General features: G+C 35.7%; 1 protein-coding gene across 2 annotated transcripts; it reads left to right on the top strand.

The window, feature by feature from the left end:
- The first annotated feature begins 551 nt into the window (after positions 1–551).
- On the top strand, positions 552–19872 carry SALL3 (spalt like transcription factor 3). Of its 2 annotated transcripts, XM_058176889.1 has the most exons (5): positions 552–608; positions 1564–1581; positions 9333–9342; positions 14010–17506; positions 19441–19872. In XM_058176889.1, exons 1-5 carry the CDS (start codon positions 552–554, stop codon positions 19870–19872), a joined length of 4014 nt encoding a protein of 1337 aa, XP_058032872.1. The 2 variants fall into 2 exon arrangements, with proteins under 2 accessions (XP_058032872.1, XP_058032870.1); XM_058176887.1 differs by lacking the exons at positions 1564–1581; positions 9333–9342 and adding an exon at positions 11129–11135 and having other exon boundaries at positions 552–639; positions 14008–17506.
- The last annotated feature ends 1996 nt before the right edge of the window (positions 19873–21868 follow it).

Raw genomic sequence — 21868 nt, forward strand, 5'->3', positions numbered from 1 at the left:
CGGTGCCGGGCAGACGCAGCATTTGGCCGAGCGAAGCGTCTAATTGCCGAACGCCCTCCCGCATTTACATATGCAGCCCGAGTCCACTGGAGCCGGGCCAATCCGCGCTTGCCCCCAGCATCATTAATCGCCATGCATTATTCACAATCATAATTACTGAGCCCCATGCGCGAGCCGCGCAGCCGCCCTATCTTTGCAAGCGCGCTCAGCACACAGCCCCGCGCAATACCCCGCCCGGCTGATCCGCCGTCGCCGCTTGGCTCGCTGGCGAAATTTTATTTATTCCGTTTTCTCTTTGCACGCACCACAAGCCACCCCCCCCACGCCCAACCACCACCACCCCGCGCTAATTTGTTGCCGATGAAATAAGGAGGGGGGGGGCGGTGGCGGCGGTCCGACGCCACCAATACACTTTTTCCTCGCCACCAAGTCTTTTTTTCTCCCCCACCTACCTACCCACCCCACCCCACCCACCCCTCTCCCCGCAGCGCTCCACCTCTCGCCGATGTCTCTGCAAAAAGCAGGCACAAGAAGCCACCTCAGCTAGCAGTATGTCTCGACGAAAGCAGGCTAAGCCCCAACATCTCAAATCCGACGAGGAGCTACAAGCTGAGGTGCTTCCCGAACAAGGTAAGGCAGGCAAAGCAAGGCAAGCAAGCGGGATTGGGCGGCCGGAGTCGGGTGCCTACGTGCGCCTGTGTCTGTGAGTGAGTGAGAGAGAGAGAGTGTGTGTGTGTGCGCTTATGTGCGCGCGCGGTGGGTGTTTTCTAAGCCCGGGGATCTGGTGGATTTTACTGTCTTCGGAGGGAGCTTGAGCCAGCCTCAGAGAAGGCCACCTCGGGGAAAAAGAGGTAGGAGAAACTCGGGTGGGAGTTGAAAGTTTAAAGCCGAAAGTTTTTCGCTTCCCGCCCCCTCCCTTTCGGAGCAAGTGTTTCTCTTCCACACCGAAGTCCCTCGCTGGAAAACTCGGCGTGCAGCGGAGGACTTGAATTATGGTTGGACATCGGGCGGGGGGGGGAGAGAGAGAAGAGTTAGACCGTCCCCCGCTCTCGGGAGTTGGAGGGTGGGAGTGAAGGATGCACTTATAAATTCGCGCTCCCCCCCCCCGCCCCAAGCGCGCGCGCGCGCCGCTGTTTCTCCCCGCCGCTCTTAGCCGAGCCTGGATTTGCCGCCTTTTCATTTCTTTCTTTTTTTAAAAAAAATCTGCGTTTCTTTCCTAGTGTTTGACTTTTCGACCGAAACGGCCGCTTTCTTTCTTTCTTTTTTTTCTTCCTTTCAGCCGTTCGTCGTCCCCGTTCCCCGAGCGGCTTGTCGTCGTCTTTTTTTTTTCTCCTCACGGCATAAAAGTTGCCAAGAGAGTTGAGGACGGGGGTGGATCGGGCGCGGGGGGGCGATGGATGAAGGAACCAAGCGGTGAAAATCCTTTATGGATCTTTACGGTGGTGTCGGACTTCCCTTCCTTCTCTCCCCCTCCCCCGAAAAAACAACAACCCCAAACCACCCCGGAAGCGGCCCTGCTGGAGGCGGCGGCGGCGGCTTCCCAGGTCCTGGATAACAAATAAGCCCCCGCGAGGCGCTCCCGCCTTCGGCCTGCAGCGCGCCTGAGGGAGAGAAAAAAATAAAATAAAAATCTCTTTTTCGCGGTTCGCTTCGGCTTTTACTCTGAAGTAAACCCCCGCCGGCGGGCTCGACTGCTTGGCCGGCTCGATTCCGGATTAGAGTTTTAAGTGTAATTCCTAAAGTAACCGAGGGGGAAGGGCTTGGGGGGGTGGTTTCCTCAGTGTCTCACCCCCCCATACACACACACACAAACACACACAGAGCAAAGATTGCGCAGGATTAGTTCTCTGAAACAAGGTTTCTCTTTGGTCCGCCGAATTTTGGGTCGTAGGCCTGGCTTGTGGTGGGGGGGGAGGCTGCTTCCAAAGGCCAGGGAGTGTCCCATAAATAAGTGGAGGTGGGTCAGATGTTCAAAGGCAAAAAAAAGAGGTCTCTTCTTAATGTTAGAGAGGGAATAGGGGGTGACGCCTGGGAATAATTGTCAGGGCCTGGGGTGGATAAATTGTCTGCCCTGGGGCAGAGCTTAACTTGCCTCACGCCTGCTTTCATTTGCCACCACAATTGCCATGAAGATGTTCTTGGGTTTTCTTAGGATTTGAGGTGGATTATAAAATGGGATATTCGTTCCGGGTTTATTGAAAAGATTTTTTTTTTTAAGAATTTATTTGGGCCCCTTGAGGCCAAGAGCGCCTCCAGGCATGCTCAGGGTGCTTATAAAACAAGTTGTGTCTGGTTTCGAAATGATTTAGCTGCAGTTGGTTAAAGGGTTTTTGAGCTGTCTTTAGAAGTCAATTTGGAATAATTCTAAGCTCCAGAATCTGCATATGACATTAAAGTTTAGTATTCCGGGTTGTTTTTTTCCCCTGTACCTCAGATTGCATTTTTTTTTTCAATTATGAAGGCAGAATGAAGTATTTCATTTTTCCTGTGGTTATCACTTAAAATTTCCATGCTGATCAGGATAGTGATAAAGAGGCAATCATTGGGAGAATGATTCTGTTGCTCCTAAACGGCACATTCTAGCTTGATTGCTTTCGTTTTTAAAAAGAATCTCCAAGGAAAATTACACATTTAAATGCTTCAGAAAAAAAAATACACACTTCATTGGGCAAGAGGGGCTTGTGGAGGGAGAGAACTAAGCCACAAAAGATTTTTGGCTACTTTAAATCATTACTGCAACCTTGCAGTTTAGTGCAGCATGAACTGACTTCCCAAGGTAAATGCATTTGCTACATTGGCAATTATTCAGAACCTGTAATTTTCTTCATCTTTTTTTTTAAAAATAAGAAAGTTCTTGGAAAGAAGGGAAAGGCTGACCACTGCTGATTTGAACAGCTTCTTGGATAATGGTAATAATAAAAGGTAGTGAAACTAGTTTCTTGAAGGATAGTTGCAATTAAAACAAGATATTCTTTATTTTAAAATGTTTTTTAAAGCCTTCTGGATACTTCAGCAAAAACAGGATATTTATCTTTAGTAAAAGAAAAATGATAGAAAAAATCTATCAGGGTGGATTGATAGATTACTTGGTTTAAGAATGTAAACAATACTCTGAATACTTTAAAAGTTAACAAGGAAAAACCTCAGTGCCTCATTATGGCACTTCTGGTGAGTTAATAAATTGAAGAAAATTGTTCAACTAGGAGGGTTTTTTTGTTTTGCTTAGTGAGTCTTATCTATGTAGCCATGTCACCCAAGATTAGAACAGGAGATATGCTAAAAAGAAACGCTTGCATATGGTGTGTAGATTAAGAACAAAGAATCTTTTTGTCATGGAAATGGATTTTCTCTCTCTTTTTTCCCCTTTTTTGGGGGTTTTGTTTTGTTTACTTCATCACATAGAATTTCTCACACTTGGTTTGTTTTGTATCGCCCTCAATGACTACATGATCAAATGAATGGATTTATTTCTGGCGAATAAGAAAGACAGTCTTCCCATCAAAAGGACTACATTGCATCCCAGTGAGGAATTTTAAAGCGTTATTATTGTGGTCACTGAATAGCTCAAAATCGGCTTTAGCAGCAGCCTTAAAAATGCAACAATGTAAATACTTAACTATTTTAGAGAATTGTGATCAAAATGTGTTATTCTCTTGGTTAATAAATGCATGTCAGTATATAGAACATAATATATCTTGATAATTAGTTACATGCAGAGTTCTGCAATTTCAGAGCTCTGATTTACCAAAATCACATCAGGAGCTAAATTGGTTAAGCGTTCAACATTTTTATCTGACTTAGTACAAATATTTTGCCTGCAAAAAAGATAGTTGTGTATTTTCTAGAATAAGATGATGTTGTAACTCACACACATCAGGCCTTTTCATTTCACTTTACAATTGTAAGCAATGCCACTGTTCCTGATTCTTAGCTCAGCAACAGGCCAAAAACAATACTTTAAGCACATAAAACAGGCAAAAAAAGTGGAGATAATATTTTTCAAAGATACCCACTATACTAACCTTAGTTCTTTTCAGTATTTTAATTCCTGACTCTCTAAAATAATTCCTCAAGCTATTGTGATATCTAATAAACGTACACATTTTATTATACATGAGAATACACACTTAGTGCTGCCTTTTAGGGATGTAATTCGTTAAGAAAAGCTGTGAAAAGTAGGTGTATCTTTTTTCTTTACAGAAAGGATTTACACAGTAGCAGAATGAAACATGACAGTTTGACAGACTGAAAGATAAATATAGGGCTATATTTAAAATTATATGAAGACCAGTAAATTTAGGTAGCAGTCTTAAAATAGATGTTTTAGAAGCAAATTAATAATTTGGACCTATAGAGTAATGGGACTTTTTTTTCATTAAGCAGAACACTCCCAGAGATCCCAAAACTAGTCAGAATAACATAAACTACTATGTTGAAATGTTTGTTGTTAGAGAGAGAGCTCATGCTTTTGGTAATTTGGAAAATGAATGCTTACATGCAGTGATTAATTAGAATCTGCATAGTAGTTGATGCTGACAAGTCAGGAACAAAAGGTATTTATGCACAAAACATTTAAAAGGATGCCATATTGAAAGAAATGGTCATTATAAAGAGTGGCAAAATATCTGAAGGAATTGTTATAAATCCCAAAATAGTTAATTTGCTATTCTATGTGCTAAATGAATTAATCTAAATGAGTATCAGAAGAATTTACATCTCCATTTTAACATTTCTCTAAATCAACAGATTACTAGTGCTATAGAACAGCCTTGTTTTGTTACAATTGGAAACACTGCATTCACTTAGGAACCAGATGCATTCACCAATTTCTGGGGGGAGGGGTAGCACACAGCACTTTCAAGTGGATAATAATTGAATAGAAATTAGCTATAAAATTGCTAAAAGGGATTTCTAGAATGCAATTTGTACAGATTAAAGTAACATGGTTTTTTGTTTGGTTTCAGTTTAATGTGGGCCAGCTCTTAGAATAATGATAGGTGATTTTCAAATAATTGTAAAATGCATTTATATTGTATTAAGGATTTTTGTGACATACTAAATTTGTTTTAAAATCCTGTTCACCAGAATTCTTATATTTAAACTATACGTCTTTTCAAAATCCAGTTGCAATATTTTTTTTATTCCAGTTCATCATTCAGTTATTTTGTTGATTTATTCCTTTGAATGTATTCTTTAAAAAAACATTCCTGTTTACTCTGAAGTAAGTTCATTTAAATTCAGTAGTCTTATTCCAGTAGATATAAGATAGTAGGATTAATGTTCATAAAATTCATATAGATAAATAGAATGTGTTGCTTTCTGTTATACTTGACCTATAATACTCTTAAGAACATTAGAGATGATATGAAACATTTAATTAAACATTAATTTTTGTGATTTTTAGCAAATTGCCTTTTAAAATAATAAAAGGCCCTTGTATTTTCCAATTTTAGAAGAGTTCTTTAAGATATTAGATTTATTATTAGTGTGAGGGAGGAAAATTACTCTATTATTGTGCACAGCTGTATCGTAAATGTTCGCATTATATTTTATATAGTATTCAAACTAAAGGATGGTTTAATAACATGTTAATTAAAATTTGCTTATTTTAGTATACAAATACAAAAATAAGTGTATTTCTTGTGTGAATTTAATGCTGGGAGGACAAGTATATATGTGCTCCCATAAATAAAAACATTACAACATTAATTATCTATGATTAATATCAGCTGAACATTCATGTTCTTAACATAAATATTGATTACTTATTTCTAAAAATATTTTAATACTTTATTGAAATATAATTTTAAAATAAAAAAACAATGCAAGTAAATTTGTTACTTTGGGTGAAGCACTGGGAAAGCAAAAGCTTTCAATTTTTTTGCATGATTTATTGACTGAGTGCCAACCTAACAGAACTATCTAGAGAATATTCATTGATAAGAACAAGATGTATTAAATTTTGCAAATAGTGAAATAGACTGTTGTGATTGATATAAATGAATAGTTTCTTACATAGTTTAAAGAAATCAAAAATTTAAACAAACTGAAATGATATATTTTGTATTCAAAATGGCTTTAAGCTTTAGAAATACAATCAAAATATCTAGGACAAATAAAAGTAACTTTTTTCACAATAAATAGCAATTTGTAGATCCAAAGTTATATTCACAATATGGCAATTTATGTCATGGAGTTATGTTTCTCTACAGATAAAAAGTATTCATTTCATTTTACAGCGTTATTATAGAAAATGGTTTTATATGGATCTATTTATATATGAAAAGTGAAAAATAATATATTCTTATATCAATTTGAGAACAATCCCTTTGAAATCTATTGATCTTTTATTCAGAGTAAAGTCAGGATTGTTATCAAATTCATGACAAATCATGCATTATTTAACTTATGAAATGTAAATACTTTTAAGAGCATTTCTATTGTTAATTGCATACAGAAAACAGCAACAATCATGCAAAAGGCAGTCCTGTAAAAAGTTTTCATTATTACTCGAGAAAATAAGAACATCAATAGAAGCTTAAAACCCATTTTTATGACAACAGAATGCCATTTTAAAAAGTAATGCATGCATGTTATTTTTAGTGTTTGAGACCAAATTGTTTCTGTTTCCTGTGTCTAAGTGTTGAGTGTAGGAGAGAGTTTTTTGTTTGTTTTCAGTGAAAAGGTAGGATTGCTGGAGTGCCAACAAGCTCCCAATGAACTTTCCCTGAGGGTGGATAGTTAGAAGTGCTTTGACAAGGTTTGCTGATTTAACCTTTGCTTGTTTTGCCCTGCCAGGGGTGGCCACTAGTTGTCAAGCTCATAATACAATTAGTACATCTGTGCAGTTGACCTTGGCAGCATAGCTTACCACTTGTTGTCTTAAGTGTTAACATCAAATCTGAGTGTCAACTAGAGATACTTATGAGTTTTTATATATGAATTTGTACAGCTTATCAAATACCTATGTAGTTCAACTCCTAAGCTGGCAGTACTAAGAAAAGAGTTGTTGTTTTACACAGTATTTCATTGCTTAATTAATCTTATATAGATTTACTTTGGTTAGGAAAATAACAATGATTGGTCTTTCTCTAAGCTAATATTCATTATTTAGGTTTATCAGTATTTCGTTGCATATGCTTTATTAGTTGTATCAATTTATCTATGCGGAATATTATGAGAAATTTTATAATGCTCCTTGGCTAGATTTTCAATCTTGATCATTTAGAAATACATATGCAAACAGCTCTCCTGCTTTCAATGAGTCAGTGCTCCATAGAAAATTTCATAGTATCAAACCTGGATATATCTTCTAGTGTTCCACCTGTTGGTTTATGTCTTTGAAAATGGAAGGTTATACAAAAATGGATCACTCCCTTATATTATTTAGATTCCTATTAGGCCTTGATTTCTGTTTCACCTTAAATTAATGAAATAGTCAACGTTTAATACTGCAATAACGCCCAATAAAATCTTATATCACTGTAGTCTAAATATTGAACATCAGCTAGTTTACACGGAACTTTGGCATACAACTGAATATTAGAGATTTCAGTCAAACAAATACAGTAATTACATTTTAATATGTTATGCACTTATATTTTATCTGCAGACAAAAATGTAGAGTTCTTGATCTGTTCTTAATCTGAATTTACAAAGCCTTAGCAGTTGGTTAAATGTTGCATATGCTTTCTGCAGAAGGCACATGATGACTATGCCACAGGTGGCTGTTAACTTAAATTGTGAAATTTAGGCCACTAAATAGATCTAAAGAAATATATCAGGGCAATGCAATTTTTGCATAGCAAGAGTGCCCTCCACTGTTCAGATTTATATCGGCTTATGAGGCCTATAGAAAAAGGATAGAAATTTTGCTATTGCACTTGAAATTTCTTCTACATTGTTAAACACAGTAGGGGTCTCTATTTGTCTCCTCCTGTTTCACAGCTTGGGCTCTGTGTGTGATAATTCATCTTTCTTTATGGGATTCAAAATAATCATAAAAAAATTAAAAGAATTCAGAGAAAAAGGGGGGGAGAAAATGAAATCAATATGTAATGTTTTCAGTATATATATATACATATTAGAATTGTTTGAAAGAACTGCATGCTAAAAGTTAAACTATTTGTAACATTAGTTCTTAATGAGGAAAATTGTATTTGATAACATTGAGGAAACATTGTCATTGTACAAATTAATTATGTTAAAATCTGTTGAGATTTATTTTAGTAGTTATTAGTAATCTAACATTTAATTGAATTACGTATTTGACAATGCTCATATTAAAAGGGAGTTATGCAAGATCTTTCCACACTGTTTGTGTCAGTGTAGAGATAAAGGCATTTACAGTTGCATTTTTTCATTGCACATGTTCCTCAAATTGGCTAATTGGGCCATTAGAGGAAAATGAATATATTTATAGATCAGTGTTGGGATTTTCTGTCCTGACATGCTGAAAGAATGTATTTATTCATAGCCATTTAGTGTAAAATAAGTGTAAAGTGTAATTTTATAACTGTTATTATTGTTGTGGTTGGTAGCAAAATGCAGCCAATTTACTCTTGCCAGGTGAATAAGACTAGGCAAGCCTATTTGAAAAGAAGGTCCATTGAATGTATTGTAACTACATTCTGCATAGATACATCTTACTACTATATCTTATTATTTTGTTAGACTGTGCCTGTCTTACACATGTCTTTTCAATGATGCAATCATTTAAAGGAATGTAAAGAAATAATTTCCTTGGAGAAAATGTAACGGCCTAAGTAATAATTTAAAAGGTTCTCATTTTAAAAAGTAACAATGATACAATGAAATAGAGAAAGTGCTTATTGAAACTAGAATAGTTTTTGAAATCCTTTCTGTTTGAAAGCTGTTATGCACAGTTAAGAATTCTTTAGTGGAGCATCCCTTGCAACTCTTTTAAGATTTTTGTTTTTGTTCATACATTTATCTTAGAAAATGTTTCAGTAATAGTTAAATGTAATAGAGTCTAGTTACATGACCACTTGGCCTTCTCTCTAATGGATAACCTGTACTACTTACAGTGGAAAGGAATAAATGTTCTAATATTGTTCTCATAAAATAAATATTGGGACAGAATGTATTATAACACTGTATAATACATTCACTGGCACTGTTGCAAACTGAAAATTTTTAATGCTGCTAACCAAAGATATTCCCATTTCCATTTCTTTCTGCCTTTTTCCTCTTTTTGTAGAAAGGGACATGTTTCATACAGGAATATAATAAGGATAAACCGTAAAGACAATTCAGTAATTACCCATAACAATATTTTTCCACTAATGCAGTTGGAATTACTGACGTGTCAGTTTCACTCTTGTTCTTTACATACAGTAAAATTCACAGTTCAGATGTCCTTAATGATTATTGGCTTCTGCCCAAATATTTTGATTAAATTATTTCAGAACATCAGACTGTATATGACATGAATAAAGATCCAAGCCAAGTGATATCATGAAAAAGTCATGAGTAACTTGATGATCTAAAAAAGAAACTTAAAAATATTTTATATTGTTATTACCTTATTTTTCCACTTAGATTAAAGATTGACTTGGCCTCAAAGCTGAAGCAGATTCTGTAGTTTCTATGGAATATAATTCCAATAATTGATTTATAATTGCAGTAACTTTCTCATAATTTATAATTCCTTTCCACATTCAATGTTATAACAAAGATACAATTTTCAAATGTATTTCTTTAATGAAAATATATAAGTCATTAGTCATTCTTAATACGATCAGACTTTAAAGCCCTTCATTCAAAGATTTTTTTTAAATGTTCTATTTCAGTCAAAAGAGGGAACTCTATATACAATTCCCAATTTGTAGTAATGTTTATTTAAATAATAATAAATCAAATTAACTGAAAAGCTCATTTAATGCATATTTTTTCATTCTTAAATTAATTTATCCTTTTTATACAAAATAGCACATGAAAATATTTTTATACACTTCTGAGGATGTGTGCAGTTATGAATACATTTGCATATTAAATCTTGAATAAGGAATGTGTTGTATACGAATCTTAAGGACAACTTCAGGTTTCTGCATTTCAAAAGGATTGAACTGTAGTTGTTAATAGGTTATCATGAAACATTAGATGTATTTTCAATATTAAGTTATTTTGTTGGTAGATGAAATTTAAAAAAAATTGTTCCTAGCTAAAATATGTCTGTTCTTAATAGACTAAAATATGTGTCTTAGTTTTTAAGAGACAGTTTAATTTTCATGTCAGTGCACTGAAATCTAAAATGCAAGTGCAGTTTCAGGGAAAAAATCTTCAATATCATAAAATATAGTTTGATTGTCTCCATTATTTTTATATGCCCATGATAAACTTGAGACCAAGCTGTCTGGGAGAAGCAGTTATAAAGTTCTGTATTTAACATAGGAATTTTAATTCATTTTAAAACTATCTTCTAACAGTGTATCAGTGATGCTCTAATATTTCTGTATAAAATGTTGGTAAGCACATACACATATCCTTTTTTATCCTTGGAGCATTACTGAAAAAAGTCATTTCCTATTGAATATCATAACTGAATAAGATTTAAACTGAAATTTCCTTTAACAGATCTATTTTTCTATATCATTTTGACTCTCCTATATTGTCCTTTGGGACTTCAATCTTAAATATGCTTACTAGTGCTAACATATATGTTTTTAATTGTGCGGTCAACATGAACTGAAATGATGTTTAATATAAAAATCATGTAAAACCTGTATGTACATGAAGATTCTTTCCAAATCACCTAATATACTCATTACTTTTGCATTTAAAATTAGTACAAAACCTCATGTTTGGTTTATGCTTACAGTTTTTATCCCAACTATAATTTGAACTCCCAAATGTATCAGCAAACCATGTTTGGAAAGCCTTGTTTGCTGTAACATTGTCATAGATGCCTAGCATGGGTATCCATGCCAGTCTTTCTGAAGAAGACCAGTATCCTTTATATGTGGAAAAGTAGGCCATAACTGTGGCTTGTCAGTCAGATATTACCATATTAGCAGAAAGAACACATGAAATAATACTTAATTTCTTATTTTTTCAATATAAAAGTTGCGAGGCCACAACAGCTTTTTTTAGAATAAGCTACTTCAAGAACACGGATTTAAATTGTTGCCATAATAACTCTTACACAGATAAATTAATTAGGAGGATAGACTGAAGTCCACAATAGTTACAGCGGTAGTTCTCCTATATTCTGATTATTGAACATAAAAGGAAAATGTGCTTGTGAGACAGAAAGAGGCACTCAAATAATTGCGAACATTACATCACATAAATATGTGAAGATATTTTGAATTGCAAAGTGATACACTTCCAACCACGTGAATTTGTCTTTAACTTTTGGTTTTTAATTTCCTTAAAAAAAACCTTACCTTTGTAAAGTTTGAATTAAAAACTTGCAGTAGCATGCAATAAAAGGTTTGCAAAAATGTTTTGCTCTAAATTCTGATAGGTGGTACTATTTTGATTAACACCCTGTTAAAATGATTGGAAACTATTTTTTTCATATGTTAATTAGATTATGAACAAGCATCAAATTTGTAGATAGAGCTAGTTCTTAAATTTTAAGAATATATAAGAAACATTGTTCTTTATTATTTTGTATATTCTATATTTTGATGACACTTAATTTTAACTTGAAGTTCCATTGATGTAGATTAATATTTAAAATAATTTCTTGATCATTTTAGAGACTCACGAATATGAATTAACAAAACAAAAATAATATCACAAATGCAACCAAAGTTTTTATCTTCTGCTGTTGTGTCTTTAAAGCATGCTGACTCTTCATTTGAAAGCCGGTATCACTAAAATCATGTGATCTTACCAGAAATTAAATATGTCAAAAAATATTTCCTAAGGCTATAAGATTAAATCTTTAGGTGATTTCTTTGGAGCTAGGGCTTTTGCCACTAGTAAAATGTGGTTTAGGTTGTACTTTCTATTTTATAAAATTAAGTTAGCTTGGGTATATTATTACAATAGGAACATTAAAAAAATTAAAAATGAAATTTATCTATAATATTCAGTACTGAACATTTGGCAATATATAAACAAGATTCATGTAATAAATACAATGATTAACATTAATAGTTTTCTCTAAACTGTATGGAAAAATGTTTTGGAGATGGCCTCTGAGATTATTTTTCAGTTGCACAAAAGACAATTCAAACTCCAGGTACAATAAAATTACAATTAAAACCTTAATTTTCTTCTCTTCCTATATTTTCATGTAAATCATTTGTAGTTTTGCTTCCAGTAAACACAACCAAACACAAAATATGTATTAAATGTTTTGCTAAGGTGTAACTTTTAGCCGATCTGAGTTCTAATATCAAAATATAATTCAGATGGAACGCTGAACCACTTGCTGCTTTGAACTCTCTATTTGTTGTTGATTGGGGAGGTTTTAGTGATGTAAAAAAAAATGCAAGAGAGAAAATACCAAGATTAAATATATTTTATATTCTAAGAGAAACATTTAAAACGAGCAAGATTTTTCTTGAGTATTCTTCCTAAATGTAAAAATGAAATTAATTAATTGCTCCTTTAATGTGAAAGAAACTGACATGTTTGCACAAACTGAAGTGGATTTTCTCATGCTTCTATGTGTAAATTACAAAATGATTTATATCTATCATCTTGCTGTGTGGAACTGATTTGCTTCTGTCATTTTATCTGTAAGCTAACAAAAAACAGTTATGCTTCAGTAATGTTCAGAGCATCAAATGGAATCTATATGGTACACTAAAGCTGCACACAACTTTTAAAGCATACAGGTGCTTTTATATATTACAGTGCTCTTAAAGTGAAACCTTACAGTCTCATCAAATGTTGATTTTTAAAGTTTCTCTTCAGCTATTAATATGATCAGGTGTGAATTAGAATTCTGTTCATTAGATATGCTTGTTATTCAGCACAAGAGAGTAATGCGAGTCAGAGGAAGTAGCTGCCTACAACAGTAATTAAACATGTGTAACCAATTAGTGGGTTTTCCACTATGGCACAAGCATATAATTTGCAGAGTCTTTCTATGAGAATAGAAGAAAAAAGGTACTAAAAGTGTGTCTTGACTACAACATTCTCATGTTAAACATGTCAATGTAAATGAACTTTAAATATATAATTTCTAGTTTGTTAACAAACCACTGAACTCTATTGGCTAACAACAGTAACATGTAATTTTAGCATTGCTTGCCAAAAAGAAAAGAAATTAATTTGATTTATATAACTGGAATGTACAATCACATTATGTAATATTTGCTTCATGGAATGTATAGGTAAAGTACAAAAACAAGAGAGGTGAAAGTAGTTTAATTTAAAATAAGACTTTCCGTATATCAGACATATACATATAAATCTTTTAAAATTAAATAAAATGTTGGTTTAACAGGTTATGTGGAGTTCCACTGTGCCTATGGTGTCTCTATGCAGTATAAAGATAATAAATCTAAGTAGCACAAAGACCCCACTTGAGTAACAGAAGCTCAGTTTGTCGTGTCAGGTGCTGATTTGAGTTTGAAAGGTTACAGATTAGTTTAGCAATGTTAAGTGAACTGGCAAAGGTATCTCTAATTTTGCTGGAAATGAGGAAGCTTGATGGCAAAGGGGAATCCTAATGAGTCCATCGAAAGCTTGCTTTGTACTCAACAGACAAGGTAGCTGTGAATTGTATGAAAATATTGGAAATCAATTGCTTCTATGGAATTTCATTAAGAAGCAGTATCCACAATTGATAGGGCCTCATAATTTGATGGATTGCACTAAGAAAATGATTAGCTAGGTAGAAAGAGTCATAGAATACACACACTGAGGGACCTCAGAAATGTTGAAGTGGTGTAATTTGTACAAAATAAAAAAAATATTGATTCTTACTCATGTGCAAAATTCTAAAATGCAGGGAGGGCTCTTTTGCAAGTCATTGGCTGATACAATCTTCTGATTTCCCCCCCCCCCCCACTGCCTCCCCACAGTGCCAGGAGAAGGAGCAGATGATGGTGATAGTGGGAATGAAAGCCGGAGTGGAAGCGAGGAAACAAATGTTTGTGAAAAATGTTGTGCAGAATTCTTCAAGTGGAGTGATTTCTTGGAACACAAGAAGAACTGCACTAAAAATCCACTGGTGCTCATTGTGAATGAAGATGAAGCCACCCCAGCTCCTGAAGAATTTGCAGAGCCTTCTCCTGCAAGCTCACCTAGCGATCAAGCGGACAGCGAGGCTTGTGAAGAAAGCATTCAAGCTGAGAATAATGAGATCTCTGAGATAAAGAATACAGAAAAGGAAGAAGAACCCATGGAGGTAGAACCTTCTGTAGAAAAAAGCTACTCCAATCCAGGCACCTCTAGTACAGCTACGCCACTACCTCAAATTAGCGAACCACCTTCTTTGACAGGTTATAATATGCCAAACACTAATGTAACCTTAGAGACATTGTTGAGCACTAAAGTGGCAGTTGCACAATTCTCGCAGAGTACAAGGTGTGCAGCTAATGCAACCGCAGCAAGTGGGGTTACAGCAATGGCCATCCCAATGATTCTCGAGCAGTTGATGGCATTGCAACAGCAGCAGATTCACCAGTTGCAGCTGATCGAACAGATCCGGAGTCAGGTGGCAATGATGAACCGACAGCCATTACGTCCCACTTTAAACACGACTCCTTCCCAAAGCACTCCTGTTCAAGCCACTAACCAGCTCCAGGGATTTGCCGCAAACTCTGCTCTTCAGTTAGCAGCAGTTGTTCCTTCTGCCATAGTGGCCCAAGCCACTGGCAACCCACCAACTGCCTTTGAGAGTACTCAGCACATATCAAGGCCCACATCAGGTGCAAGCACTCCTAACATGTCAAGCAATGGTTCTTCTGTCCCAAATGAAACAAGCACATCATCTTCCTCTAATGCAATTACTTCTTCTTCATTAACACCGGTTTCTGTGTCAAATATTACTAGCAGCTCTTCACAGCCCCCAAACCCTTCAACTCCACCTTCAGTAGGACCTGGAAATCTCCTCGCCTCAACTTCCAGCCTGCCAAACCCACTTCTACCTCAGACTTCATCCAGTAGTGTAATTTTCCCCAATCCACTGGTTAGCATTGCTGCAACAGCTAATGCATTGGATCCTCTCTCTGCTCTTATGAAGCATCGCAAAGGAAAGCCACCAAATGTATCCGTTTTTGAGCCTAAGACAAGTTCTGAGGACCCTTTTTTTAAACATAAATGTAGATTTTGTGCCAAGGTTTTTGGAAGTGATAGTGCTCTACAGATTCACCTGCGTTCGCACACAGGAGAAAGACCTTTTAAATGTAACATTTGTGGCAATCGGTTTTCTACTAAAGGCAATCTGAAAGTTCATTTTCAGAGACATAAAGAAAAGTATCCACACATTCAGATGAATCCATATCCGGTTCCAGAGTACCTCGACAATGTTCCCACTTGTTCCGGAATTCCATACGGGATGTCATTGCCACCTGAAAAACCAGTTACTACATGGCTGGATAGCAAGCCCGTTTTATCAACTGTCCCGACTTCAATTAGTCTGCAACTTCCCCCTACAATACCAGGGGTAAATAGTTATGGGGATTCCCCAAGTATTACTCCCATGAACAGATCGCCCCAGAGGACATCCCCCGTGTCAAGTGATTGCACTTCTTTATCCCCAAGCCTAAACAATTCTGAGTCAGGCATTCCTTTGTCTGCAGAATCTCCACAACCAATTCATGGTAGTTCAACCATGACTAAAACTGAACCTGTCAATATTCCAGTAACAAATGCAAGGCTGGGAGATATTTCTATAAGTGGTCAGGTTTCTGTAGTACCCACCTCTACAGCTTCTTGTGCTGTTACTGAAAGCAGTATTTCTACAAGCCTACCAAACACTGTGCTTCCAGCATTGTCTGACCAGTTCAAGGCTAAATTTCCATTTGGTGGTCTATTGGACTCTATGCAAACATCAGAAACCTCAAAACTGCAACAGCTAGTAGAAAACATTGATAAGAAGATGACAGATCCAAATCAGTGTGTCATTTGTCACCGTGTGCTCAGTTGTCAGAGTGCTCTCAAGATGCATTATAGAACTCATACAGGAGAAAGACCATTTAAATGCAAAATTTGTGGACGTGCATTTACTACAAAAGGCAATCTAAAAACACATTTTGGAGTTCATCGAGCGAAGCCACCACTTAGAGTACAGCATTCATGTCCCATTTGTCAGAAGAAATTTACAAATGCTGTTGTTCTTCAGCAGCATATTCGTATGCATATGGGTGGGCAAATTCCAAACACACCATTACCAGATGGCTTCCAAGATGCTATGGACTCAGAGCTTTCTTTTGATGAAAAGAATGCAGAGACACTGAGCAACTATGATGATGATATCGATGAAAATTCCATGGAGGAGGACATAGAATTAAAAGATAATATAAGAGACCCCTCCAAGCCACTTCTACCTTATTCTGGATCGTGTCCTCCTTCTCCCCCATCTGTAATTTCTAGCATTGCTGCTCTTGAGAATCAAATGAAAATGATTGATTCTGTCATGAACTGCCAACAGTTGACCAATTTAAAATCTTTAGAAAATGGGTCAGGGGAAAGTGACCACTTAAGCAATGATTCTTCATCAGCTGTTGGAGATCTGGAAAGTCAAAGTGCAGGGAGTCCTGCCATGTCAGAATCGTCTTTATCCATGCAAGCTCTCTCTCCTGAAAATAGCAACTGTGAAAGTTTTAGATCTAAGTCACCAGGTTTTAGTAACCATGAAGAACCACAAGAAATACAATTAAAGACAGAAAAATCTGACAGTCCCCCACCACCTACTATTGAAAATGGAGGCGCATTGGATCTGACAGCCACCAACCCCGGAAGGCCAATCATCAAAGAAGAAGGTCCTTTTAGCCTGCTGTTCCTGAACAGAGAACGCGGTAAGTTTAAAAGTACCATTTGTAATATCTGTGGCAAGCCTTTTGCTTGTAAGAGTGCATTGGAAATTCACTACCGCAGCCATACTAAAGAGCGTCCATTTGTATGTACAGTCTGCAATCGTGGGTGTTCCACTATGGGTAATTTAAAACAGCACTTACTGACACACAAATTAAAAGAGCTGCCTTCTCAGTTATTTGAACCCAACTTTACTCTAGGTCCCAGCCAAAGTACTCCTAGCCTGGTCACCAGCACTGCGCCTACTATGATCAAAATGGAAGTGAATGGTCACAGCAAGCCGATCTCATTGGGCGAGGTTCCATCGCTTCCAGCTGGAATCCAGGTTCCTGCTGCACCACAGACAGTGATGAGTCCTAGCATCACCCCTATGCTGGCACCTCCACCACGTCGAACTCCAAAACAACACAACTGTCAGTCATGTGGGAAGACCTTCTCCTCAGCAAGTGCGCTACAGATACATGAACGCACCCATACTGGTGAAAAGCCATTTGGATGCACTATCTGTGGTAGAGCTTTTACCACAAAAGGGAATCTTAAGGTAAGAAGGTAAACTTCATATTAAAAGAAATCCTGTAAAAATACATAAAGGGCTCATATTGAACCTGATTGTTCAGCAGATGCTGGCTCCTCCTCCTCTTCATCTTCCTTGAGTCCAAATCAGAGCAGGAGAAATGGATTGAATTTGGATGTTAGGCTAAAGTATTGTTTTGAATATAAATGATTTTTTGCAACGACAGTTTCACTTGTTTTTTCCTATCCTCTTTGTCAGTAACTGCAGTTTAGTATTAAGATTAATACTAAACTACAGTTTAGTATTAAATGGTATTTAATCTTATTTGTGAATAATGAGAACAAGCCAACTTCTTAAAGTTAATCTGAAGATCAATCCAGTTTGTCAGGTTTAAATGACAATTCAGGTGGAGGCTAATCAATGAGGGATGTGAACTCTTCTAAACCTCTTGAACCCACATTGGAAGGTGGAGGGAGAGAAGAGATTTGCAAGATTGTGGTTCATTCTCATTCGTCATCAAGCTAAAGTATGATTTGGCCTCATATCCAAACCGCACCATTCTAAATCAATGTAAAATCAAATACTCCATATATATCATCACACATCAAAAATATTTTTTTACTTATTCATTTATCATATTTATATAGCTGCCAATCTCAAAATCAAGTGAAAATTCTGTTTTCATGGACAAGGTATTCTATTTTTAAAGAGTGTTTCTTCCTCCTTTTTTAAAAAAACAGTTTTTGAACTATTGGAATTATTGTTTTAATATTAAATGTTTATAATTAGAAGAATCCCAAAAAAAGATTCAGTTCATGAAATAATTTTATGTCCACATTTATAAACCAATTTTCATCCCATTTTTCTGCAAGTTTCAGATTGCAGCTTCTTTCACCATTGTATCTTAGAGAAGCAGGGCTTTCAGTAGTATTTTCCAGATACTAAGGTTACATAGTGGGATGTAGTTCTTCAAAACTGGCAAATGCTCAGTGAGAAGGTTTTCTTGATATTTACAATGGTGTTTTATTTTTCTATTATTTAAAGTAATACAATTTTTTGTACTAAAGAAATGTGAAAAGTAGACATAACATTTTATATCTCCACATAATCTAGGTAATTATAAGATGGGCAATCAAGGAAGAGCTCTTTAATTGATGTTAGCCCAAATCTAATATATAATTATATAACATCTATTTATAAGTAGTGCAAAATAAATGAGTTGTTGTAATAAATATATTTGAATGTTTCTTAAGATATTTAGTCCCTGGCAATTTTAGATGAATCAAACCTAACAGTTTGGGCAGGAAAGGTCTATTAATATAAACAGAAGATACCTAGACTTGTTAGAGCAGTCTTCAGTACCTCTAAAAGATACTCTGAAGGGTTCTTGAGCATCTGGAACTATTTTTAGGAGAAAATGAAAACTTGCATGTGAGCTGAATCAGAAAATTCCTTCTGCTTGACTGACAGGAGGTTTGCATTCGGACCATTACAAATAGAGAAAAAATAAAATAAATATTTATTTGGAGAACAAGCAAAAATAGATAATCATTGGTTTATCCTTTTTAAAAAAATAATTATTTGCCATGGGTCTTGTGTCATTGGGCAGGGACATTGTGTGTTGTTGCTTTGCTAGAAACTTCGTATAACAGAATTGCTCCAATGTAAATATGGGTATAATTGAGTTGCAAAAATTCAGATATATTCTTAAAAAGTTAACGAGATTTACAGGTTTAGGACATAAAAAACTCCCTGAAATACAACATAAGCCTGATAATCTTGAATAATAATAATAATTTTTGCATGAGAAAGTTAATGTTTAACATTACTTGACATTTTAAATTGTGAAATTAGAATGTCTTCTATTGCCAGTTTAAAATGTATGCCTGACATCTTTGTAAATTGTGTAAATCTTCTTGCTCGTTTGCCCATTTTTTTTCCTGTCTGTTCTTCCTCTAAAGGTTCACATGGGAACTCATATGTGGAATAATGCTCCTGCACGGCGTGGGCGTCGTCTGTCCGTGGAAAATCCCATGGCTTTGTTAGGTGGGGATGCTTTGAAGTTTTCAGAAATGTTCCAGAAGGATTTAGCAGCTCGGGCAATGAATGTTGACCCAAATTTTTGGAACCAATATGCTGCAGCTATTACTAATGGACTTGCTATGAAGAACAATGAAATTTCTGTCATACAGAACGGAGGCATTCCCCAGCTCCCAGTAAGTTTAGGCGGAAGTGCCATTCCGTCTTTAAGTAACGTTTCCAGTGGAATGGACAAAGCTCGTACTGGTAGTAGCCCTCCCATCATTGGTTTGGACAAAGCGAGTTCTGAAACGGGAGCCAATCGTCCATTCACAAGGTTTATTGAGGATAATAAAGAGATTGGCATAAATTAAAAGCATTCAGTACAAATAACTGTTGGACCACTGCTCAGATACAACATTTGTTTTTTCATGTACAGTTTGGGAAATTAAACTTTAGTTTTGTGGCCTAATTGCCTAGATAACTCTTATGATTTATCAATAGCAGAAATACAATAACTTTGTGTCTGCTGAAAAGTTGTCTCGCAAGATTGCATGGTACTACAACAGTGAGCTGACCATTAGTGAGAACTTTTTTTTAAATTTAAGCAAATGATAAATCATTGGATAATTCCATTAGGGACTGAAGGAGGCCAAATTGTTTCAAATTTTGTTTCAAAAAAAGCAAAGATGCCACCAGTTGAGTAAAAGTGGGGTTTCACAATGGCATTTCAGTCCAGTTCTATCTTTGCTGATTTTCTTCGACTCAACTAGAAACTTGAACTGTTTTTAGAATTCCTCTAAAATTCAATAAGTGATTTAGTACCCTAATGCTGTCTAAGATTACAGTATTCTTGTCTGTAGTATTTATAATGTAAAGATAATGCGGGTAACAGACAATATACTAGCCCCATTCTTAAATGAAGCTTTTGTATGGCAAAATACACCTGGCTATGTGACTTTTTTTTAAAGCAAGTTTTGTTTTACTATAAATAAGTGGTTTATTTTGATGCAGGCAAAATTGTGAAGTTTTATTGGGAAAGATAGCATGCTTTCAATGTGCAAGTACCTGTCAGTAACAAACCATTTTAATTTAAATCTTTGTAGCTGCTATGTGGACAGTTGTTCTATTAAATGGAAAAAGTGTAGTGTGAACTTCAGTTCATAGTTGGAAAAACAAGTTACAGACAAACCTTATTACAGTAGATTATTCACAACACTATAAGCAGTTGTGAATAAAACACTTCATGTTATCAAAGGCTGTACAATAAAAGGCAGTGTTTGTATAATGTGGTTGCAAACTCTTAATTTATACTATTGCACTTTTAGTATTTTATATTTAGGGAGGTTTGTCTATAATTTGAATCTGAACAAAGATGTAAACTATTTTATAAATAGTACTTTGGCTTGAGGAAAAATGGAAGAAGGGTTTGTTGTGTTTGTTTTTAAGGTCAAACAGTATGAAAGATCTGTGCTCCTTTTAATAAAAAAAAATCTGCTAAGAACTGTCAGATTCTTGGATATAATGGGGCCTGCCATTTCTTAGACCAAAATGATTCATTTAACTTTTTTGTAAGCCCACCCTCCAACAGACCTTTGATATGTTAATCTTAGGGCTGTGATATCAGTGCAAGTCTAAGAGAGGCTAAAGAAAACATTGTGTAGGCTTAATTTTGCTGTAATCGGTTCTGTCTCTTTCACTCCCACCCACAAACTCGATGCTGACTGCTTAATAGCACTGGTATGTAAAGCAAAACAGAAAACAAAAATTCTAAAAACTTGTACGTAAATTCCCAATCTCTCTGTTTTATTTAATATTCTAAGATTTACTACAAAGCACAATGTACTCTGAATATGCTAATATAATTTTCATGTGTTTAAAGCATTGTTTAAAATTGTGACTAAAGGGAATGTTTCCACTCTGAACTAGAGTGCTGGTGAGGCTGGGGCATAATCAAAACTTGAACAGTAAATGTTTTGTGTACTACCTCATTTTTGTGCATTACAAGCATGATGGAATCTGACAGTAGGATCCTCCGTTCAACAAAATTGTTCAAGGGACATTATGGGTAGCTGGGAAACAGCACACAATGTTTATGCCCCTGAAGAAAGAATCAGACAGTGAGGTCTTCTCAGTTATGACTGGAAAAAAAAAAATAGGACAATCTCTTTCTTGTGCAACCACAACAAAACATTACTATAAGAGGATGGACTGTTTCTGCCATCATATCACTGAATGGAAAGTTTAAAAGACTTACTAGTGGTTTGTTACTATTTTGAAATGAACAATGAATTATTACAGCTCTGTTTTCTACAGCAATGATAGATAAAATTTAAATATGGACATGTACATATTATTAAATATGTATGT

Source organism: Ahaetulla prasina, chromosome 3 (genome assembly GCF_028640845.1).
Source record: "Ahaetulla prasina isolate Xishuangbanna chromosome 3, ASM2864084v1, whole genome shotgun sequence".
Lineage (NCBI taxonomy): Eukaryota > Metazoa > Chordata > Lepidosauria > Squamata > Colubridae > Ahaetulla > Ahaetulla prasina.

What these genes read in the sequence shown, in the direction of transcription:
- SALL3 (XM_058176887.1), top strand. Translation starts at nt 552, where the DNA reads ATGTCTCGACGAAAGCAGGCTAAGCCCCAACATCTCAAATCCGACGAG. An exon ending in CCACAAAAGGGAATCTTAAG is followed by an intron (nt 17,507 to 19,440) that starts GTAAGAAGGTAA and finishes CTTCCTCTAAAG; the next exon opens with GTTCACATGGGAACTCATAT.